This window comes from Mytilus edulis, chromosome 8 (assembly GCF_963676685.1).
Source record: "Mytilus edulis chromosome 8, xbMytEdul2.2, whole genome shotgun sequence".
Classification (NCBI taxonomy): Eukaryota; Metazoa; Mollusca; class Bivalvia; order Mytilida; family Mytilidae; genus Mytilus; species Mytilus edulis.
The window spans coordinates 52,243,382-52,269,678 of record NC_092351.1 but is presented as its reverse complement, the minus strand read 5'-3'; the positions used below and the strand labels follow the sequence as shown (position 1 = coordinate 52,269,678).

At 31.2% G+C, this 26,297-nt stretch overlaps 1 protein-coding gene and 1 long non-coding RNA gene across 2 annotated transcripts; one reads left to right on the top strand and one right to left on the bottom strand.

The window, feature by feature from the left end:
• The first annotated feature begins 12,016 nt into the window (after positions 1-12,016).
• LOC139484188 (perlucin-like protein) lies at positions 12,017-19,504 on the top strand. The gene is made up of 6 exons (XM_071267921.1): positions 12,017-12,056; positions 12,637-12,693; positions 13,081-13,260; positions 13,816-13,898; positions 16,254-16,335; positions 17,402-19,504. Exons 1-6 carry the CDS (start codon positions 12,017-12,019, stop codon positions 17,629-17,631), a joined length of 672 nt encoding a protein of 223 aa, XP_071124022.1. The 3' UTR covers positions 17,632-19,504.
• A 332-nt stretch (positions 19,505-19,836) lies between these two features.
• LOC139485840 (uncharacterized) lies at positions 19,837-25,033 on the bottom strand. The gene is made up of 3 exons (XR_011655412.1): positions 24,312-25,033; positions 20,870-20,996; positions 19,837-20,610 (listed from the first exon to the last, which is right to left on the bottom strand). It is a non-coding gene; the product is annotated as an uncharacterized lncRNA (long non-coding RNA).
• Between the last annotated feature and the right edge of the window lie 1,264 nt (positions 25,034-26,297).

Here is a 26,297-nt window from a genome sequence, read left to right as displayed (position 1 = left end):
TAGTATCGGCTTTTTTAGCTTGTTTTTAAAGATAATGTCCAAGCCGAATAACCAAGAAGTTGGTTATTGACTTCGGAAGAAATTATATTACGATAATACTATTGAAAAGCCCGAGTGTACCGATTGTTGTTTAAAGCTATTTATATTTTTTTTGTGACGACATACAAGTCGTGGAAAACACCAGACAGCATGGGCCATGGCTTCCATGACCGTGAAGGAAAATAACAGCACATCAAACCTTGGTAAGATGATAACAACACAAACTGTTACATAAATTTTAATGCAAACTGAAACATCAAGTAGTTATATTCTTTCATGAATGTCCGTGCTACGTAAGCAAGTTAATAATTATACAATAAATGGCATTTTTTCTATTGACTGGGACCACTCGAACAGTCGTGTGTACGCTATAAATACATTTTGGGGTTGTTAACTTTAAAAATACTTGATGGAAAAGTGATATGACGCCGAAATATGAACTTCATCCAAGATCATAAGTTTGTTGTATTTATATGTAGTGTATAAAGGAGTTTGTTTGCATCTTGATATGTGTAAAAAAAAAGGGGGGGAGGAGAGATGCGCAATGTTCTTCACATTTGAAGGAGGGAACCCAATTCAAAACCATAAGCAGAAGAAAAACAAACAAAGTATATCTAGAAGATGCCACTGATTTTGTACATACACCAAACGGTCAAAATGATTTATGCTCGATTTTTTTTTAAACAAATGCATTTAGCTTATACAAACATATAAGGAGTGGGACACGTTGTTATGAAAAGTAATTTAAATAAACTGTTAGTAAACCAAGTCTGGATGGTCAACTTAAAAAAGAAAAATACTTTTTTGCACTTTTAAGAGGCATTTTTTCACACTAAAAAAAGTCCATAAAAGAATACAAATGTTATCCGTGAATATATACCAATTGGCTATCTAAACCTTGAAACAAAACCATGGCATGAGGAATACACTGAAAATTTGTTTTTATGCAAAACAAGACACTGAGTAAAACAATATATGCAGCATCAATGAAAGGAGGTGTCAATGAGGCAGCAACCTGTGAACCCAATGACATACATTACCAAAAGTAGACATCAACATGATTAACAGGACATCTTGTTGACTGAAACAAAAATTGAGAATAAAAGTACCAAAAGGTCAACATTATACAAGTATAAGAACATGCGGTATGAATACCAATGAGACAACTATCCACCCCAAGTTCAAATGAGGTGGATGAGAGCAAGTATAGGCAACTGTATGGCCTTTAACAATGATAAAAATGCATGCATGATTTTGATAGAGAATACAGACAGGGAATGTGTCAAAGAGACATCAACCCGACAAAAGAGCAGGAAACAACCCAATGCCACCAATGGGTCGTGTCATCACCAAAGCGAGATAATCTCGCATCCCGTAGCGGGATTCAGCTTGCAGCAAGACATTTCTAAATGTATATTTCTGTATGATGTTTTTTTCCAAACATTTTGTTTTTCATATATGCTATGCTGGTGACCAAAAAACAATATGATTTTATTAACATTTACTTTATTTTGTAGACAAACCAATGATGATTTCGGGACACAGATGTTATGTGTAAAATGTGAAGAATTAAAAAAATCTATATAAATATTCGAATTTTCATTGTATCATAAACAGCTTCAATTTTATAAGAAAAAAGATTCAAAGATTTTTTTTAATTACTGAAGCAGCAATCATTATAAATAAATCACAGTATCAAAAATGTTGGGTTAACATTATTTTGATAGCAACCACAAAGGGAAAAAAGGTACACAGACATATATTAAGTAAATAAAACAAACATCAAGAAACACATTGTTGTCAGATATGTCGGAGAATTAAGATTTGTATTAACAAATTAAAAATCATATAAACAATTTAACAGTTTTCACGTTTTCGTTGTATCTCATTTACATGTCTGGCCCTTCTCAGTTAACTATATGGTATGGAGTTTTCTTAATATTTGAGGCCGAGCAGTGATTATATTTGCGAATATCCATGTCATTTAAACTCTGCTGGGTTGTTGCCTCATTAGCAATCATACCAATTTCCTTATTTTATATAAAGGTTCACGTGTTCAGGAGAATTCGAAGTTGTTGTTTTTGTGAACATGGTGAAGCTGCCCTTTTATACAAAAGTCTTGATGGATATTATAATAGTTTGTAGTAGGAGAATACACTTTTCAGTTATTTTTTGTACAAGTTACTATGCAGTATGGGATAAATCCCATTTCATCTTTTCCATGTGATTGATTAAACATGCATTCAAAGAGTATTGGGTTTCATGAATGACTGGTTAACTTCTGAATTTCTTCATAGACACGGAGACTGGCAAAGTGGTATTGTGTGAAGGTTGGTCCCCAAATGTTTTCTTCCCAAAAAGATTAGGCGATATAGAATATTGGTGAAACATTCAGACTATTCTGTCGTTAGCAATTTTAAGATCAGTTAATTTTGTAAATAAAAATTAAGTTGACTCATTGTGTGATCTCACTGATCTGCAGTGATAAGTTGTTAAGCAGGGTTTTCTACATTGTAATCTTAGTATTTGTACATGTTGTGTGAGTTGTTTTTCTTTCCATAAACGTAACTTGATGTGTGCTTTTCGAGTAAGGTAAGTGCGTCAGATATCTGAAAGATTATCATAAAAAGGAAAGCATAAATTATAACAAGAATTTACAGAAATAAGAATGAGACAAAACTAAGAAAAATGGATAAAAATTAAAAATAAGGAATACAGACTAACGTGGCTACAATATACCGACTGTTGGTTACTTAACGTCAAGTGGCAAATATTTCATGAATGTTCAGGACGATGTGATACAATATAAAGAATAGAGAATATATATAGTGGTGTACTATAATATGAAAATAGAGAAAAATGGTAGTTTATAGTATGTATATTAAACGTGGTGTGTTAAAATATAAATTTTAAAATAGATTGACTTTTCTTTTGGGTTGCTTGGTTATCGTCTTGTGGTAAATAGTGTATGTTCAGGACGAAAAAAAATAACAATAATTATAAAGATGAGGTCCTAAATTATAGCCCGTTGGGGATACATGTTCGAGAAATTATAACTCACCAGAAAATTAAGGTATATTGTATTGCTTTATGTACAACGGTCCACCTACGGATCCCTCTCTTAGCGCGCAGAGAGCGTGGTATCCTCTATACACGACCAGTGGCGGATCCAGAATTTGTTATAAGGAGGGCACTATACAGTCATGCTACAGTGTTTCCTTATATGATATAATCAACCAAATTTTCCCCACGAAAAAAATCATGTCTTTAATTTTCTTATACATGTGTACAAAATTCAGAAAAAAAGATCGCCGCTAATTACAGTTTTTTTATCGTACTTTTTTTTAACATTGCCCATCTGCAAGTTGGGCAACATAGGATCAGCTACAAGAATGTCAGTTTTAAAAGTCACATATAAATGTAACGTTACACTGTTTACTGTTGTTATTTTTTGTTTAAATATAATGGGGATAACGGAAGTGCTATTTATAGATATGTTCTATATTTAATTATTTGTTACGCCCCCTATAAATATCTGACCAGTCCGGTTAATCACCCCAGACGCTATATTTAAATATGCGTCTGGGTTATCGAGACTAATATTTATATTGATAATTTAGCAATAATTCGGATAATCAAGAATATACCCTTACTATCTTTTATCTTTATATTCTAAATCGAGTTATCTACTTTTTTCAGGAACATGTTCTGATGGATGGAACTGTGTTTCTAAAAAATATTTTATGATTGTGTATGAAAAGGTTGTATGGCAAGAAGCTGTGGTATATTACTTTAATCGGAACTGACGTATCCATAGAAAAAAGTGTTTTTCATCGATGATCTACTCCTTGAATTTGTTCGTCTATATTTATCCTTTTCAATGTGCGAAATATTCAGATAATTAATTCAAAGTTAATGGTGTATGTGAAATATAAGTAAATACTATGAAGGCAACAGTAGTATACCGCTGTTCAAAACTCCATGGACAAAAAACAAAATTTCGGGTAACAAACTAAAACGGAAGGAAACGCATTACATATAAGAGGATATCAACGACACAACATTAAAATGTAACACACACAGAAACGGACTAATCATTAGACAAAATCCCACGAGAATAACAAATATAACATCAAAACCAAATACATGAATTTGGGATAGATAAGTATTGTGACACGTCTTATAGTAATGTGAATTCACACTCAAAAATAAGAGAAAACAAACGACACAACGGAAACACAACGTTAAAATGTAACACACACAGAAACGAACTATAATATAACAATGGCCAAACAACAAAGGAAAAAATGGTGGATTGAACCTGGTTTTGTGGCATGCCAAACCTTCCTCTTTTATCGTCATGTGAAATATAATTTTAACCGTAAAAAATATAATTGTAACCGTAAAAACTTTTCATTTTGTAGTTGTCCTTGTTGAAAAAAATAAAATTCCATTCATCTAAAGCGCGAGGCCTTTCGTGTATTGAAATGAAATTTTTGGGATTTGAAATTGAACTATTGGAATCTGTTTATCTGACGAATTCATGACGATATTTTCAGAAAGTTTTGTCTTAGACATGTATATAGTCATTTTTCTTCATGACGTGAACGTTAAGGAACAAAATAAAGTTGTAAAATCTCTATTTAAGCTGCATGTGTATTGTTATAGACTAAATGTAATGAATACGGTGGACAATTGGCAACAGTTGAGAATGAGTTAGAAGACTCATGGCTGATTTCACAATAAACAGGTACAACCTTTGAAACCATCTCGAACTTGAATTCGTAATATACATGTATAAACCACTAGAATAAAGAAAAAACATGATCGACACATTCTATAAGTAATTCAGATAGAAATGAAATTAAACCGTTTTATATGGTTGACAAAAAGTGCAAACATGTATAATACACTATGCATACTTACAACTGCAAAGAAAACATTGATTAATTGTTTATCTAGACCAAGATACCGTGTTTACTTTATGATTCTACGCAACTTTCGGAAACAAAAAATGCAAACATGCATAAAACACTATGCTATTCTTACAATTTCAAAGAAAACATTGGTAAATTGTATATTTAGACCAATATACATTGTTAATGATGCTACGCAACTTTCGAAAACGGATCCGCATATTAATCCATGAACATGATGAAAGCACAGGTATATTAAAACAAAGAGCATATCACTATGGTTTAAAGGTGATGGATTTCAGATAGTTCACCCATTTACTACACAAACTGGTTACCTACAGAACCAAACGGTGGAACAGAGGAAAACTGTGTTGATTACTGTAAAAGCTATTGTGGAGAGACATTTTATGGTTGGAATGATACAAGATGCAAAATGCTGCTAGGATATGTATGCGAACGCCATTCTTATTGAGTGTTCGTCTGTTGGCGTCATTTAAACAATGATTTATTCAACATGTTCAATACAAGGAGAGACATTTGACCAGAAAAAACCTGTGTGTCCGTATTTTTCAGGACGATCGTTTCAATATCATATATCTTCAGAATAGACAGTTACAACATAATACGACTGATAAGTCATCATCTAGTTCATTGCCATAAATCGAAATTAGCGCTTTAAAATACCGGGTATCCGATGCGCTATTCTTATTCTTCCGTTTGTAGACCCAAAACAGAAAAAAAAATATAACGCATTATATATGTTTGATTAACATGTTTGTGTAACTTGCCTGAAATGGCTGATAAAATCAATACACATAATCTTTTTCTGATAGGCTTTGAAATTTCATGTCCCTGTAATGTCTAATATGGTTAACATTGAATACATTCGTGTTTCAAGTGTGCATTTAGATAATTTTTTCAAGTGTTTGGATATTCCATCATTATACGGGTTTTAAAAAGTGTTCAATATTTCTAACGTTTAATAAACCCGGAGTAATTGAGAAATTTGACAAAATCAACTATTACACTTGATCAACCAACCATATTCCTGACATGGCACATTAATTCCAGATGTAAATGATGAAAACGGTAGGTAAAACCTAATGTTAAAGCTAGAAAACGTCCCACTGGTATGCCAGTTGTGTATAGTCATATTACATTGACAAGATTGAGTAAGCGAACAAATAACACCTGTTCGTAAATTTATAAAAATGACAAAACCATCTTAATTTGCGTATGTTAATTTTGTTTGGTATTTTATATTGGCCATATTATTTTCATTCATTCGTTTAAATTTGGATCTTCGATAAATAACCGTTTTTTTTAAATATAAGACATAACTTGCAATTAACAATGTGTTATATTTTTAGCCATGGCGGCCTTGTTAGTTGGTAGGTGTTGTCATTGGGTATCCTTTTCAAGGTACATACCAAAAAAATGATTTAGGCAAATCTTGATTAAAATGCCCCATAATTTCAGAAGAGAAATTATTTAAACAAAATAATGATCTATACGGACGACGGACGCCAAGTGATGAGAAAAGTTAATTCTACAAACTTTTGTAATTTTTTTATGATCAATGAATCGAATGAATCGAATGTATCTCAAATTTCCAAATCTCTGATTCCTTTCCTGGTATTGAACTTTTTGTTAAAAAGTTTTTTGTTGTTGTTGATAAGATTAAGATTTTCAAGTTTATTGATCTCCAGCAAAGCTGAAGAGATTTCAAAATTAATGCTCATCTGATTCAGATAAAAAAAAAACATTGGTACCGTAAGTACAGATTCCTTACCTCTTCTGCTGATAGTCCTCTGAGAATGGACAGTCCACTAACCAGTACTTCTTTTGCGGTAGTCCTCCTATTTAACATGTAAAATATAATATGCGTATACACGTTCGTTGTGCTGGTGGTATGCCGATATAACAGTCTGTTTTACTTTGTAAATAAAAAAGAGTTAAATCGCTTTGTACGCAGTTTTATCTTTATATGTTCATGCTGAATAAAAATCTTTAAACTGAACACATCACTTTAATGTATGAAGTACATAAAAAAAGGTTACATTAACGGTTTCATTTTACTAAGAAAGATATATATGCTGTATTCTAGTATGTTTGTGCGATTGGCCACTCACCGCAACCACTATGCGTGTCCAAGATGGACTAAGTTGAAACGACCTTTTCAGTTTTTTCTACCTTAATTAACGTTCTCTGTAACGGAATTCTTGTGGTACAATATCGGGTCCATGTAAGGAAATAGACATAGGATAAAAATTGAGGTTGTATGAAATTATGTTCACAAAATATCACGATGTGAAATATCTTTGTGGTTTTTTTTCTATTCCTGTTGTTCTTTTTCTTTTTGTATTAATCACATGTCATAAAAAAAATGTCAAGCATTCGATTTAAATAAAGTCACACAGTTTAGAAGGAATATCGTTATTGTGAATAAACATTTCATCAATATCATATCAAGAATTTTTTTCAAATAAAAATATAAAGAAATTGACATAAATCACTCAATATCGTTATATGCAATGAGCTAGCATTACGTTGTGCAGCTGAATTATTTTATATTTAAATGTAAAAGGGGAATTATCTTTTTTAAATGATTGTCTGAAAAAAAATTACATCGTTTAACTGAAATGATGTGAAAGCATGAAGGATATTTCTGGTCTGTTGAATGCCTAAAATTGCATACCAATGTGTGACAAAATGTAACAAAATTGTACAAGTTTTGGTACACAAGTAAATATATGTATCAATTCCGAAATATAACACTGTGTCAGTTGTTTTTCATTCGTTTGAAATGTTTGAATTTTCGAATTATATATTTCATGATGAACAGTTAGTTTTACTTTCTTCTTTTATTTTGGTTTTTGTTTTGATTTTCTTTAATGTCTCTTAACATCAGAAAATTAAAGACAAATGAACAGTATTGGATTCTATTTTAAAAGAGACTTAAATAATTTACTTCATAAATTATTAGTAAGATTGTTTTATGGACAATGAAAATGATATCACGAATCAATGAGAAAAAAGAAACAATAAAGTTTTCCAAAAAATCAATTATGTTTTTTTCTGAAAAGAACAGACAGTCACATCGAAGCTTGTTATTTACGCCTCCTGGATTTTAATAAATAGTATGAAGAATTTTTCATACATACACATGTATTTGATGTCGATATCTGGCTGGCTTGGGTTAACAAATGTATGCCATAAAGATAACTTAGATTGTTGGAAACAAAGTATAAGGCGAGCGGGTGTTATACAGTTTGAGAGATGCCAATCTACTGATATACTTCGACGATTGATTGGTATAAGTATGCTAGAATGTGTGAAAGAATGTATGATAACGTCACACTGTACTGGTATTAATTATAGACAGCTGTGGTTGATGTGTGATATACTTGGGGATTTGAAAGATCTAAATTCTGAGATAAACTGTGTCTACAGTGCAATCAAAACATGGAATAAGGTAAGTATTTATAATTTCAGAAACCTATATATTCGTTTTTGTTTTGTTTTGTTATTTACTCTGCATAACTAATTTAGTAGGTTGATAAACAGAACTGTTTACACAAAAGATGAAATTGAATACAAATGAATTAAGAACAATAAGAGGCTAACAAGTTTTATCAAATATGAAACTTGGTCATTGATTCAAGTTTAGTAAATATTTTTTTTGGTCGTTCTGAACGTGACGGTAATAGAAATAAATGAAGCAGAACTGGAAATTTTATTTTTCATTCTTCTAGATAACCTTTTACCAAAGTATATGTACATGATAGATCTGATGATTGTTAAAAATGCAATAAAATTTTCAAAGACAATTACAATTTGAAAGTCCCTCATCAAATGGTAAATAAAAACCTCAAATACATCAGCAGTGGGTATCTTCTCAAACATTCCATCGCCTTAGTTAGGTTTAGTTGTTCATGCCTTGAGCTGTATATAATTGATTCGTTCTTTTCCTTTTCATATTTTGGCATTCGTTATCCTACAACATATTATCATGCCATTAACGGTCGTGAATGTGTATTGTAGTGGAAATATGGTCTTTTATTACTCGTTAGTTACAGTTCGCACTTTTTCCGTTAATAGACCGATTCAACATTAAAAGAGGGACCAAATATACCAAAGGGAAAGTCAAACTCATTAATCAAAAATAAACTGACAACGCCATGACTAAAAATGTAAAATACAAACAGACAAACAATAGTACACATGATACAACATAGACAACTAAAGAATAAACAACACGAACCCCACCAAATAGGGGGTGATCTCTGGTGTTCCGAAAGGGTAGGCAGATCCGGCTCCACATGTGACACCCGTCGTGTTGCTTATGTGATAACATGATATGTTTCTTTCCGAGTTACTGTTTATTTAGAAATTATTGCGTGCATTTATTATTTCGATTTTGTCATTTAAGACTAAAATACGATTTCAGTTTTTGCGATATTTGGAATAATCCTGTTTAATTCATATAACTACAGAAATTTCAAAATACGAGTGTCCTTTATTGCGATTAAAAATGTAACCCTGTCGTTTTTTTTCTCGCAAAACGTTCTGAATTTACAGTATCGTACAATTATGTAACTTTAAAAAGGCTGTTGATATAATAAGCGGTTCTAGTATTTCTTTGTTGTAAAGTATGTAAAATCACCTCGTTACAATAGAAAAATGCATACAATTTTAACACTTGACGGATCATAAAGTGGCGTGGAAGACTTGTTTTTAATCTGAGGGTTAAACTTTAATGATTATTATATTGGTTACAAATACCGCATCATAAAGTTGAAGTTATTGTTTTTTATAAAACTTTACCGATAAATTCTTAATTTAAATATGGCGGAATTAAATCGATCGATCTGAATTATCTTTGTTTGTGTTTAGGTCACTAACTTAATGTATGTATAACACAAATGAGTGTGTACTATGCGAGTATTAAATATAAATCAAAATAAAAAATATCCGTTGGATATCAGCACAAAATAAAGACGATATTCTTCCGTTTTTAAAACTGGATATCAAACTTGACAACAATCAGTATTATGTACGATATATATAACCGTCTCCACTACGTGTTGATATACATACCTACTGCGTTCATGTATATGTATTAAAATCAATTATGCATGTGAGGATTTTATGTCTTATTTGTCAGTATTTACATCACAATTGAATGGGATTTTGGTTATTTACTTGATACATAATGCTCATTAGATCTATATCTTGTGGACCTCATAACCAGGTTCTTTCACAGAGGGGAAACGATTGAAATGAACACTACTTACTCCGGTTACCAACGCGATGTGTCAAAATAAAATAATTGCAAGAGATGTAGTTCCATATCGTAACTATCAATTACACAAATGTATGCTTTGTGCCATTAGTTTTTGGACTGTTACGAACATGTTTTAGCTTCTGGTATTTAAAAACAGTTGGGTAATCAGAAATTCAACGGAATTACAAATAATGAAATGAAATAAATATTAAAACATTCAACTCTGAAAAACACTGATAAATCACCATTTGTCTGACACTCTTTTTTATATATTATAAATAGTTACTGGATATATCCTATCTTATTGATATATCTATTTTGTATTCCACTAATTTACTCAGGGTTTCGGTGTCCCATTGGTCTAAGAAGTCGAAATACTGTATCACTAGCATGTTAGTTTTCCCATCGAAGGATATTTGTTCTCTCCGGGCATTCAAGTTTCCTCCACTTACAAATACTGACGACGTAATAGAACAATATACCATAGGAGCTTTACACACCGTTTGATCATTTAATAAATTATCGTGACTTTCACTCCGCATCATAAATAATAATGACTATCCTTTTCTGGGGAGTTTAGTAATTTTGAGTTATTTATTTTACAGAGCATGGCAGGGCAGTGTAAAAATCATACCTGTAAACATGGAGAGAAATGTATTATCGACGCTGACAATTGGAAATGTGAACCTGCATGTAAGTTTCATAACACCATGAAAATTCTGTCAATATAAAAAAAAGTATTTATATATATATATTTCTCTAATTCTTCATCAATTTATCCATTGTCTAAAAAAAAATTTATCAACGTGTGGTTCGTTTAATCTTAGTACTCCATTTGTTAAAATCCGATTATGACGTCGAATTTTCTTGCTTTCCTCTGAAATTCCTATCGTGACGGCATGAAAAAGGCGACCATGTCTGATGACGTCGCACAGAGGTGTAATACCACCATTGATTTTCCCCTATTAGTCTTTGTTAAATTTGCACTTTTCAAAAAAAATCTGTCGAATTTATCTTTGTTTCAAATAAAGAAATACTTGGCATGAGTAAAGTTTTATCCTGTCCAGTACTTTGGAAAAAAATTCACATCACCTATCATTGCATATAAAAAAATAACCATCACTGGAAGTAAACCAATCTAATTTCTCCCCTTATTTTATCTGTTTAAAAGGTTTAGTCACCATGTAACCTCAAAATTACAAAATATTCTATAGAAATTCCATATAAAAAATTAATGGTGCTTTGAATTACCCAAGACATATGTTTATGCCACAGAAATCTTTTACTGCTATAAAATGTAGGACTAATTACCCACAACTGTCAAATTCAAGGGAATATTTTTTTCGACCTTTTTTCATATACAACCGTGTAATACGATATTTATCCACTCTCGACAGTTAAATTTTAAATTTGAAAACTTAACTGTCTCGAGTGGATTAATATCGTATTACACTCGATGCAGTGGTAGAATCTATATATATTATATTTACATATATATACATAAGTATACAAGTCCATGATAAATTATGAAAATTAACATGATCCTTTTTATACACGCAGGCTTGACAGAACGTTTTTGTGTCACAGTATTCAGAAGAAAATATATCTGTTATTCATGTTTGCCATTTGAGTCATGAAGTAAAGACAGACACAACATTCAAAATCTCCAACATGTCAATTTCATCGGTTTTCAAAAACCTACCATAAGCGTATGATGGCGAACCTGTGAACAATCATGTAGTTGTATTATTTTAAATCAGAACAGAACGTTAACATGTTCTTAGCACTGCCTCGATTTGTTAATTCTTTGAAAAGTGTGAATATTTTAAAAACATTTGGTTAAAACGATAACAGTAGTGAAATGAAAAGTCATAAACCGATTGAGAGAAAACAAATTCTGGTTACAAACTGAACCGATAAAAACACAGCAACTAAAACATATATATATATATATATATGTATGAATAAACATATAATGATACTGCATTAACACATGTATTTACATGTCCTAATAAATATTGATCAATTCTTCTGAAAAGGAATTTAATAATACTTATAGATGATATTAAAAAGAATGTGGTATAAAGGTTATAGTGTGAATAAATAATGAAAATAATTTCATTTTCCAGAAAAAGAAGAAAGAGTAAAAAGTCCATATTATTCTATTTTTCTTTACGTACATTAGTTATCGACTCTTATGGAATATCCGTTACACAGATGTCTGTAATAGCATGTGCAACACAACATGTGCCACATGTTTAGCAGGCTCTGCTTACCCTTCCGGAGCATATGAGATCGCCCCTAGTTTTGGGCGAGATTTCGTTTTACTAAGTCCATAATTTTTATGTTGTGTTTTGTGGACTATTATTTGTCTGTTTGTATTTTATTTTTTAGCCATAGAAAACCCTAAGACTAAAGATACTGTTGTCATTGAAAACTACGCCAAAAATAGTGTGTCTTTCAATTATTCTATTCAAAGCAAGTAAATGTTTACCAAGCCTAACACGTTAATGGGGTTGTAATCTGTATCACGTCGAATAGAATAACATCTCATAACTAATGTGGTGACCAATCTTGTATGTGTTGATCATGTTAATTATGTTTATTATCAGTTACTAGTTGTCTTGTTTGATTTATCTAAAAACTAACCCTAGCACTATTATAGAGATATCTGCGAGGCAGATCTTGTCATACCATACGATGGGACGAACTGAGGTAACTGGTACATACAATTAGGCATCGTCTAATGCTTTTAGTGCTGTTTTATTTTATACAGCTGTTACAATTGTAGTATAGGTATATCAATGTTTATACAATTTTTTATAATATTTTATACAGTCTGTGTAGACAGTCCATATTCCCTCAATGCAGTCAGTGCTGAGAGGTTGGGGCCATATAGAAATATTGGAGCTGCAGTTAAATTCAAATGTAAACATAATAATGAAATGAATGGAAAACCATACTCACAATGTCTACCTTCAATGCAATGGGAAAACTGGTTTTCATGCGTGGAGAAACGTAAGATTATAATGTTATGTGTGGAGAAAGATAACACTGTAATGCTATTTGTGAAGAAAGTTACTTTTGTAATTAAACTATTTTCAAAGTAAAATATTTGAAATCAGACTCCTAAGCCTTTACAACGAAACCATAAATACAGAAAATTTAAGTAAGTACCATAAAAATTGAAAGATCCTAAATTGTCTGAACCAATACAACATGGTATTACTTGTTAAAGTAATGTTGAATGCTGTATTAAGGTGTTTACTTGTGTTTTAGGGGAAGTATGAAGTTTGAAAAAACATGACAGAGCCATTTACAGATAGAAATGAAATTTTGCGATTGGCATATTGTAGAGTTAGTTGAAGACCGAGTGATTGTGTTTGTGTAGTTGTATTATTACCCGGCTTCTTTATGTATATGTCATATGCTCAAATTGAGTAAAAAGAGGCAGTTATATTAAAAAGAAATTAAAATTCACAAGTCAAAAAACAAACTGACAGCGTAACAGAAAAAAAACAATCAAAGACCTTTTGTTTTACATGTTCTAAATGTATTTCTATACTGTTTCAGAAAAATGTTCTGATGGATGGACCTTTGTTTCAGACAAATGCTATCTATTTGTATACGAAAAGGTTGATTGGAGACAAGCTGTGGTATGTTAAGTTTTTGTTAGTGGCAAATAAAATCCATATAAATGATTATAATGCATACGATCTATGTTCCTAAACTTGTTTTTATGTTTTCATCTATTAGACTTGAATAGTGTAAAGCGCATATACTCTATTTTTAAATCATAGGTGTCCAATAACGTAAATAAAGGCAACAGTAGTATACCGCTGTTCAAAACTCATAAATCCATGGACAAAAAACAAAATCGGGATAACAAACTAAAACCGAGGGAAACGCATTAAATATAAGAGGAGAACAACGACATAACACTAAAATGTAACACATATAGACAAAATCCTACGAGAATAACAAATATAACATATATATATAACATCAAAACCAAATACATGAATTTGGGATAGACAAGTACCGTGACACGTCTTATCGCAATGTGAATTTACACTCAAAAATAAGAGAAAACAAACGACACAACGTTATAATGTAATACACACAGAAACGAACTATAATATAACAATGACCATATTCCTGACTTGGTACAGGGCATTTTTAAAGGAAAAAATGGTGGGTTGAACCTGGTTTTGTGGCATGCCAAACCTCGCACTTTTATGGCCATGTGAAATATAACATCAAAATGACAACACAGGACTACAATATAAATAAATTGGAGAACACAATTGACAAAGAATCACACGAACAACAGCCAACAAAAAGCAACAAGTTCAAAATGTTAATACGCCAGAAGTGTATTTTGTCCACACAAGACCTATGTGTGACGCACAGATACAAAAGTTTGAAAGCCGAAACGAGTACAAAGTTGAACAGCATCGAGGACCAAAAGATCAAAAAGGTTGTTAAGTTACCAGAAAATCCCTATAATCTAGAGTAATTTATACTTTTGCAAACAGTAAATTTAATAAAATGAATATTCAAAAGATGTACATGATAAAGCTGAAGTATTAACTAATTACAGGAAACAAGTGAATCAATTAAACCTTAAAAGACGCATGCCCCCTATACCGTTTTCAATGTAAGAGTTTCTTGCTATACAATATTGTGTATCGCAGAGTTGATTTGAACTTGAATTTCCCAACAGCAGCATATTCGGTAAAAACTTGTATAGCGTGTAACCCTCTTGCTGCCGGAGGAACATATATGTCCATTTTAATTTATGCAAGTTTCTCATCAGTGCTGAACCTTTATCAAAATAAAAGACCGAAAATAAAAAAAAGTGTAAAGTGTTTCTACAATGTCTCACACATTAACGGTCATTACAGCATGCAGTCATATATCGAATGACGACATTGTTTGGCATGTAACGTCATAAACGTCGAGCGGTCGTATTTTCTGGAATATCATATGCATTCCTAAATAACAACTGGCAGCAAGAGGATTAAATAAATACGCTACGGACCGGCTGGAAAATTTTCTTGAATCTGAAAAAATATATATGCAATGATGATAGAAGGGTGTTTGTACCCTTTTGTTCATATCCAAAGCACCCTTTTTGTACTACCATACTTTTCGGAACCAGTGTGCTCTTAAGAAATTTAAGATATGTTGAATGCGTTAGCACAAGTCAGGCTAAATGGTACTTTTGATTTGATTTGATTACAATTTAATTTGAAATAAACAAACATGGAAAGAATTATAGACTAGATAAAGCTTGTGTTCCTCCTATATCTTGAGAGGCTACATGTATAGTCGGTTTGCCATTGATTGAAACCATTTGTGTCCCTTCCCTGAAAGTGATATTACATGTAATAGTTTGTGGGAATTTGTAAGACAGTAATGAATACATTCGTCACCCATTCCATGTAATCGTTTTTTCTACTATTTAGTTCAAGCGAATCCCTCATGTTGTTAGGTTTACATGGATTTTCTTTTTGTTATCGTTGTAAAGTCGCCATCACGTAAATGGCGTGAAAGTAAATGTACAAACTTCTTAGTATATAAATATTATTGTATAAAATCACTGAGCTTTTAAACATGTCCTTATTTTGTAGCCCCTCCCACTTAAAAAAACATGAACAAATTAACCGTGATAATATTGCTTCACAAGGTTAAAAACTATTAAATATCATTGAATTTGATAGGTTTGATTTATATCTTACGATGGTCTAGTATTACAAAAATGTATTAAATGAGTAGATAAATATTATTTAGTGATTTTGATTATTCAACTAATTGTATTAAGCACGTATCGATCCAATAAGTTATGACACAACTTCGCTATGCGCAATATTGTCCACAGACATAGCTGATGTGTTTTATTTTTATATTTTATCTTTATTCCATACAAACAATTGAGTGTTTTGTTTTTCAATACTCTCAAACAAAAATAGAAATTCCTGCCGTAAGATACATTTTTATTGTTGCAGATTAACTGTAAAGAATATAGCGGGCATTTGGTGAAGGTTGCGAATGAATTTGAAAACACATGGTTGATATCTCAATTGACAGGTATAAAACTTTGGTATCTTCATTCTACATATTAAAAACTAAATTGATACTAAGGTATTTATTAGATTAAAAATATACAGTTGATATTGAAAAAAAAAATGAAGTTAACATAACGAAAAATTTCATACATTTTTAAGTTAAAAACACATAGAGTTGATCGTGCGGTAAGATCGACACGTTAACAGCTTGGAAACAATAAAATAAACACACATATGTTAATGGTCTGTTAATTTTGAGTTCCTGATATACAAGTATCATGCATATAAAGCATTTTTAAGATATTATCAAGAAATATAAATTATAACATGAAGTTCTTTGATCAACATTCATATGTCATATAATATGTATACTAGCATCAAAGAACTGATAACCTGCTGTAAATACTATGTCTTTACTTTTGGGATCTCCCGGTAAACTTTTATCCTCACTTGTCATCTCTTGGCGTTACAAACATCATTCCTGTTTAATTGTTGATTAGATTATTCAGCTCTAACAATTTAAACTTTACAATTTATATCCTTTGCGATATAGTTTGTTAATAAAATATAGTACGTACATACGTATTTTTCTGTGGTAAATAGGTACTTAGGCAAACTTGATGAATATCAATTGTATATAGCAACATTCATATAACAATGATTTGTTATTAAAAGCAAACACAATTTAATTTTAAAATAAACAGAGAATAATGATATTGATATATTGGAAATTCTTGTTTTCAAAATGACCACAATCCAAGATGGCCACCAGAACTTCAATGTCTAAAGTCATCAGATGATGGTCTTTGTCATTAGTGATAACTATTCCAAAGATTATCAAAATTGGTAAAGTCATTTATTTTTTATTTTTTTAAAATGATTAAAGTTGATTTTATGGTGGCTATTTTAAAATGGACGCCAAGAGCAGCCATTTTGATTTTCTGAATTTGGTCCATAGTTATAAATGTTTGTTTTAACCTAAACTAAAACTCTGCAAAGTCTGATGCTTTTACGACAATCTGAACAATTGTTTCACAAATCGACTAGTCTAATAATATATGTATCAAGCATGTTTATCTTTATTGAAGATGATGCCTGGATTGGATTAAATGATATTACGAATGAAGGCCAATGGAACTGGATTTCAGACGGTTCTGGACTTAACTATACCAACTGGTTACTAGGTGAACCAAACGGTGTTAAAATAGAAAATTGTGTCAATTACTGTAAAGAGTATTGCAGAAAAACAGTGTATGGATGGAATGATGAAGGATGTCACTCGTTGCAAGGTTATGTATGCGAACGTTACTTCGATTGAGTATTCGTCTGTGGATGATCTTTGTAAAACATAAGGACTTGTTTTAGAGAATTCAAGGGAACCGTTTGAATTTTTCGTTGTCATAAGAATAAATCATGATTAGAAAAAAATGATTGGTCATAATATGGTTCATCCGCATAACAAAACACGTCGTTGTTGTAGAAAAAGGGGACATACGAATCGTTTTACTATTCCTTGCCAGTCATCGACGCATATCAACTGAAAAAGTACTTGAAGAGTTAAATTAACATAAAATGCCCAGTCGTATCTTAAATACACTGATTAAGTTAGAGATATAATTGTTTCGTTATTTCTAAATTTGTCACGGTTATCATAATCAATCATTTAATAGTTGCATTCAGACTAATGTTATGGTGTTTAAATGGTCTATATTTTTGGGTTATAAGTAAAATGTAATTACAAAAGGGTTATTGTCAATAAAACCTTTCAACGTTAAGCGCTAAACTGTATCGAAGAACGGAAAGCATTTAAAATGTATATTAATTTTCAAAATTTGGTGAGAACTGACGTAATTTGTCAATGTTATAATATGAAATTATTTTTCTTTGGTATTGAAGTTTTAGTTATATGTCGATTAGTGTTGTTTTGTATATTTGATTAGCCATTACGTTGTGCTTAAGATGCTAAGGTCAACGACGCATGTGTTCACTCGTATAAGCAGATACAATGGGTTAAATATAAAATCATTGAAATCTTTTAATTTAAATGTTAATCTTCTTACTATATTTAAACATTCTTAAAGTCTGATAAACGTTTGTATATTGATTTGCTTGGTTTTGATAGTATTGTCAACATTTTTTTCATAATTGTGTATTGTGTATTTTTATAAATCGTATAAATACAACACTCATATTTCATGTTATGCATTATTCGTAATCTGTTTGTAATTCGGAAGAATGGCACACAACTTTCACAATTTATGTTAACACTGTTAAAGTTTTATCACTGTTTGTATTGATAACAAGTGATACTATTTTTAGTACTACTACTGTTTCTAATAATAATATACAATTATACCCTTCAAATGAGGTCGATGCAATGATATATTGAACTGACACAAATATATTAACTGATGATGGAGTCAGAAACTGATATTCCTTTGTGGGTCGATATATCCTGTATTGACCTCATACAAATGCTATAATTGTTATACTATAAATGTCTGGCCATATGTTTTATCAAAATCGTTAGTTCTTTAATTATATTCTCTTTTTTCGTTTGCAATTTATAGATTTTATATTGTCACTTTGATACTTTGCTGAATAAGGGAGGAAGTACCGAGAAGGGAAAACAATTGATAATGTTTCCACAGTATTTTATTTAAGGAATGACTGTAATATTTTTTTTGTCTATGAAGAAATAACATCAAAAATGTGGTGCACAAGGTATAACCCGCTACGTAGCGGGTTATTTAAAGTGTGCATCACATTTAATATGTTATTTCGAATAGGCAGACACAATATTACAGCTATTTCTTATAATTAAATTATTAAATCCATTTTAAACCGGGGTAAATAAAGAAAAAACGTAGATGACGTCACGGTCACATGACAAAATTATGTATATGTGCTGATAAACAAAAGGTCGTCAGCCAATCAGATGACGCGTTACATCTAAAATTAAAATATTTAAGAATACTTGCAATTTAAATGGTTATAGTTTTAAGTCTTAGCTATACTTATCATTACTGTTAGGAACTTAGCTACTTTTGAAAGTAACCACAGGTTGTTGGAAATCTTCAATATGTATACTATGTAGCGCATTATTTTTAGAGTACATTCATGGGCAAGTACTTTCTTTCTTGTTTAAAATGATGTAAACACATATTATTAGTAAATAATGACACCAAAAGCAGTATTTTTGTCAGAAAGTGGCCACTTTTGTATACTTTGGATTCGCGGAGTTGGTGGCCTGACACCTTAAAACACTATTTGCTATATGAAGGCAGTCAGGTTTTATTGGTGGATAGATTAAGATCGAAGTCGTGCACCCCTGTCACGCTCTATATCTTAACTTAAAACATCAACGTTCACAAACTAATGAAATAGTAGTTTACTACTTAACTACCGGATCACCATGGGCATATACATGTTACATTCATAAAATAAAAAAAAGCAAAACTTCAAGACAAATAACATTAAATTTGCATTTAATATAAAACCAATACACAGGTTTCGGTGTTACCTTATATCAAAACCAATACAAACGTAAAACCAGGTTCACATGAGGATATACAGCACTAACAATGTGTGGGAGTTGTACATTTATGAGGTTAAGATAGTTTAAGCCATGTACCAATGAACACATCGACCTATCTACCAGAGCACTACTTGTATTTATAGTATGCATCGTACTGGTTTGATTAGTTTGAATTCATGTGTTGTAACATTGTCAATGGGGAATGCTTGTTCTAATACACCCTTTGTTACATTGTGAATGGGAACTATGTTGATTGTTCAGTGCATAAGCATAACAATTTTCATCAGCTTTACGTGTCTCCCCTAGAATTTCACAATTTCGACACCTAAACATGGATTACTAACAAGTATATTCTCGTACACGATCAATTTCAACCAGATTATTAGAATAGTGAACACTTTACAAAACTGCCTCACTTCATAAGCATTACAACAATCTACAAAGTATATAAAATGGCCATTTAAAGTATTTAGCATGTATGGATATAATATATATGTTTCTAAATTATAAACACCACTACAATTCTATATCATCTTGATTTACACATATATAATGGAGTAACAAACAGATCGTGCATGACTAACATTTCATTTCGTTATGCATGGGATGAAGTTTTCGACACCTATTGTCTTATTCCACTGTCTAGTTATTTATGGGTGCATATTTGTACCGTCCACTTTTATCAAATATTTCGACGACTTTTCGGTACTGTTTTCCCTCATTTGTATTGTCTGTCTGTTTGCCTTGTAATTCAACATTCTAAAAATAGAAGTATTAAGAGTATTAACTCATGACACAACATATTTACATATCCAAAAAAAAAAAAAAAAAAACACAATAAACCAAGGGAACAGGACGTGTAATGCATGTTCATTATCAAATATATTTGCTAATTCTTTTAACATGTGACGAAATAAAAGTTATGACCAAAATTCTTTGCAATGGTTTTCTGTATATATTGTGCAATTAATATGTGATTATAAGGTACATACAAACTGTAATGTAATATCACACGTACATCAAGAACCATTCAAACGACCTTCTTTGTTACGTTAATCTCCTATCATGTTCCAAACGTCTGTGATAACTCATCCCATGATCATCGTTTACATAATTTCCTTGATTTAGTTTTCACATTTTGTCTTCTGTGTTAAAAAAGAAAATAGATACTGTCACAGTGGGTTTGCTTTTGACATACAATGAACATTTAGTAACATGTTTGATATCGGTAGGATATGTAATACCATCAAAAAGTTGCCGTATGCAGCAAAATAACAATTCATTGTAAAACAATAAAACGATAATAATAATGAAAAAGAAAATTTACCAATAGTGCACATATATATATATATATTCAGAAGAATGTCGTGTGGGTTACTAAACAAGATTATACCGAACTGACAATCAAAACTCACACGTCGAAATTAAACCATTTAGAAAAAAAACTACATGACTACTTAACATTTAGACTGAACAAATCAAATACAAAATTTACACCCAATTAAAACTGAATAATCTATGGTGACCCGTACACGAAGCAGTTATTATATACAATGAGAACTATGTAACATAGCATTAAGTTAACTTATCCAATGTCAACATTAAGATAGGGAAAACATATCAAAAAGAAAGAAGATAACGTATCAAAGAAGTTTGAACTTTTTAAGTTAGATTTAAGTTAGATCTATGTGGGTTAGACAAATATTTCACATCTGGTTAACCGTGGTAAAAAATACCCATGTTAATAATTACACAGACACGGCTGGTAATCTACACACGCAGAACATTTGGTTCTGCAATGAAAACCGTGAGAGGATTTTCCGGTTGTGCTTGAGTGGAGTAATTGTCACCGCTTCAAAAGGTATGTACACCTCTAAATCGCAATTTTCTTATTCGACTGATAAAAATATTGAAAATCGAAGAATGCTATGCTGTGGTGAATACTTGAACAAAGAGATAGATGTATCGTTTAATGTTGTACGTGGAGTTGAACTCCTACAAAATCAGTTGCCGCACGAGAGTTTGCCTAAAAAAGTGACATTTAGATTTTGAAATGGTTCTATTAACAGACCTACAAGTTCAAATTTACTTTTTATTCGGTCAATGGGTATGAATGTCGTTTTGGGCGGCCTGGACGCTGTCCGGTGTTGAAAGACATCTAAATAAATCTAAAAACCTCATATTTTCATATTGTCATGTGTGAGGGGATCGGTTCTGATTGAGGACATCATGTATGCGTGAGGGGAATTGAAATCATATCTTTATATACAAGCTATCAGTCGTTGAAAGTTGCCTTAATATGGTTAGATTGTTTATGAAAAAACAAATTTGTGTGCAAAAATAAAAATTATGAGATAGAATTTTGAAATAACAATAAATCACCAAGTTTTCTTTTTATGAATAAAAGTCTAACCAATTAATTTCAAACATGTGTCTAAATTCGTGGATTTAGGCAAATAATCGGTATAGTTTACTACCACAATTTGATATTAATTAATATTGTAATTTTCATTGTTATTGATAAATTTTATATCAGTATTGCGAATCTAATCCTGAATTCTGTCTATCCTATTTTTGGGATATTGTTTAAGAAATTCATATGTGACGTCACTTTGCGCGTTTATGGTTTTTGCAAACTCGGCTGTGAATTTTTATGTGCTGGTTTATGTTGTTTTATGTATCCGTTTTTATTGTGTAATTAGTCACCGCTTCGATTTTATCATGTATATCTATTATATAGTCATTTTATAAAACATCACTGGTTGCAAAATTATGAATTATTCGAAACAACAAGGACGTTCTTATTCCAGGCAGAAACCCTAGCCGTATTAGGCACAACTTCCTGGAACTTTTGGTCCTCAATGTACTTGTCTTGACTTTCAAACTTTTTTCATCTGAGCGTCACTGGTAAGCCTTGTGTGGACGAAAGACGCGTCTGACGTATAAGTTTTTTTTTAAACCGGGTACCTTTTGTTAGCTTTAATTGGAGTGTTTCTCTGACCTATATGTTCTCTCATTTATTTGTATTGTAGTCCTGTCATGTAATGTTGTCTTTAAATGATATATTTACCATTGCCGTAGAAGTGGGAGGTTTGGCATGCCACAAAACCGGGTTCCTCCCATCATTGTTTCTTAAAATGTCCTGTGCCAAGTCAGGAAAATGGCCATTGTTGAATTGTAATTCGTTTCTGTGTGTGTTAAAGTTTAATGTTGTGTTTGTGTTGTGTCGTAATTTTCCTCTTATATTCGATGTGTTTCCCTCAGTTTTAGTTTGTAGTCCGAATATGTTTTTTCTCAATCAATTTACGAATTTCGACAACGGTTTACTACTGTTGCCTTTATTGGAGACATATTTGCAATTTATTGGTTAGGCTGTTTATTCATATACAGAAACTTTGTGATGTATTGTATAAATCAAATTATTCAAACAAATATCAAAATTTGCATTTTCGCGATCCATCTTTTTTTTCTAAAATACTCAATACAAGGGGAGTTAACTCTTTTCGTAAAAAAAATGTATACTGGGCTGATATGAAATTTTTCAACTTTTATTTGTAGCTAGAAACAAATCGTTGACAATTTTTTTCCTTTAATGGTTCGTAAAACCTATCTTCCCACAATGTATTTTAAAATTCTATCTCATTAATTTTGTTTATGCACAAAATGTGTTTTTTCATGAACAATCTGACCACATTTAGGCAACTTTCAAAGACTAACAGTTTGGATATAATATTATGATTTCACGTCCTCTCACGCATTCACGATGTCCTCAATCAGAACCGATCCCCTCACGCATGACATAATGAAAATATGAGATTTTTAGATTTATTAAGATATCGATCAACACCGGACAGCGTACACACCGTCCAAAACGATATTCATACCCATTGACCAAATAAAAAGTAAATTTGAACTTGAGGGTCTGTAATTATAACCATTTCAAAATTTAAATGTCACTTTTTTAGGCAAATTCTCGTGCGGCAACTGATTTTGTAGGAGTTCAACTCCACGTACAACAGTAAATGATACATCTATCTCTGTGTTCAAGTATTCACCACATGATTGCATTCTCTGATTTTTAATATTTGGATCAGTCGAATAAGAAAATTGCGATTTAGAAATGTATATACCTTTCGAAGCGGTTACAATTGCTCCACTCAAGCACAACCGGAAAATCCTCTCACGGTTTTCATTGCAGAACCAAATGTTCTGCGTGTGTAGATTACCAGCCGTGACAGACGTAAACATTTCGTTGGTAGATGATAATAAATGTTCAGATCCTGACCAGTTACATCATGACTTCTTTCTCTCTGATTCGATATTTACCTTCTTTAAATGTTTAAGTCATTGTGTTGATGACATTTGCATGTTCCTTGGTTAGTTATGCGTCAGTAAGATGTTTCGTCAATATAAATGATATTTGAATGAATTAAAGGTGCATGTTTTACATCGTTACTTACCAAATATATCATATAAGTCCTAATATTTGCAGGTCTTCAAATAAAATAACTAGGATCTACAAAAAATCCGTTAAACGATAATTTCAATTTCAACTTATGGACCTCTTATAACAAACACAAAATGAGAACTCTCCAATATATAGTGTAACTTAGCAGTTTTAGCACTGCTTTAAGAAAAATATAAACGGTACATTTCGTGTTATAGTTGGTTGTGTCCATAAAGACATCAGCTTATTTATCAATATGATTGAAAAAAAACAACTTTTTCTTATTTCTGCCATCCGTTTGTTTATTAATTTTCAAATTAAAAGTGATATATATATATTTGATGGTTTGAATACATTACAAATGTATTTGTGATAATTCATCTGTTGTTAGATACTTAAATCATTCATTCTATTTGTTAAAATCCATTTCGTTATATGACTATGATTATTAAAAAAAATTAAGGACTGTTTGAAAATTTCTCATCAAACATATCGATGTTGTTCATCATACTGACATTACGTTAATGTGTTTCATCTTTTAATATTTGTATAAGCAATTAATATGAACTTTTTTATGGAGATTTGCATATTGTAACGATCAGTCTAGATGTGACAAAAATGTGAAGGGACACATCACTTCAAACCAGAAAACAAGTCATAGTCTTTATTTCGGGTTAACATTTTGCCATGGCAATTGACTGTTTGACAGTTATATAATTATACAATCATCAACAGTAGCATGTAGACTGAAAGAAAAAAAAATGAAATTATTTATTAAAAATACTGCTAATAAACAAATAGAAAATATAGGCTTATCAATTACATATTTCACAAAATACCGTATCAATCAAGATATTGGTATTAATGAATTCATTGTTTGGAAATGTAGGAAGAATTTCCTTGACATATACATAAAGACAAACACAACCTCTATGTAATTGAATGACCTGTTAACACGAAAAATGTATCACACTGGAATTTAAAATTCATTATCAATTTATCTAATTAGTTAATATTTTTCAATTGTATTTAAAAACCATAATGAATAAAAACAGATAAATTTCATTTAAAACTTACAATGATTATAAGACATATTCAGTTTGCATTAGATTTGCATTAGTTTGTCATATATTTGCTTTACTTGTTTAGCCGTGAAAATTATGTTATATTTGTTTTTGAATATTTTTTCCGGCCGACTATTCGACAAAAACAACACAATGAAATGAACAGAACATAGGAATTAATCGTAAATCGTAACAGTTAGTATACTTTCAACATATAAAATCAGCGTTAATTGTTAGTTAAGCACATGTGTTTTTATAACAACTATGCATGAGTTGATTAAACAAAAAGCATAGAGCTTCACAACTAACAATCACAAATGCACATATGTTTATGGTAACAATACATATATATATATCGCATATTGCTAAAAGGTGACTAATTTCCTAGATGTATTCCATATTTATTACTTGTTTTTTGGGTGTGCACAAATATACAACTGTGTGATATAAAGATGACTTTCCTACGTTTAAGCACATACTTCACAGGTTAATTCTATATTTCATTTTCAGTTATTTCACTTGATATCGCAATTAATAACATTATTTTCAGACAACAACTTCCATATGTACAAAACATTTTTTTCTAAAATAAATAGTAAATAGGAATTTGGATAACAGTTAAATGTATTTACCAGTGCATTCAGTGTCTTCTCCATTTGGACATATCCCTGTTCCTGTATAAAATATATTAACACATGTTCTGGATGCGTACCAGCGTTAAAGTTTCAATTTCGGTATATAATTTAAATGCCTATTAACTTTTTACACTTGTTTATATCTAAAGCGGTGCATATTTTTGTATATAAAGTAATTGTTGTGCCACTTTTTTTTACCAGATTAAATATATAATCGACACTAGTAGGTATGTCTTCTTATTGACGGTAAGAACTGTTTGTCAGAAAATATTTTAGAAAAAAGTGACGTCGTTACTATAC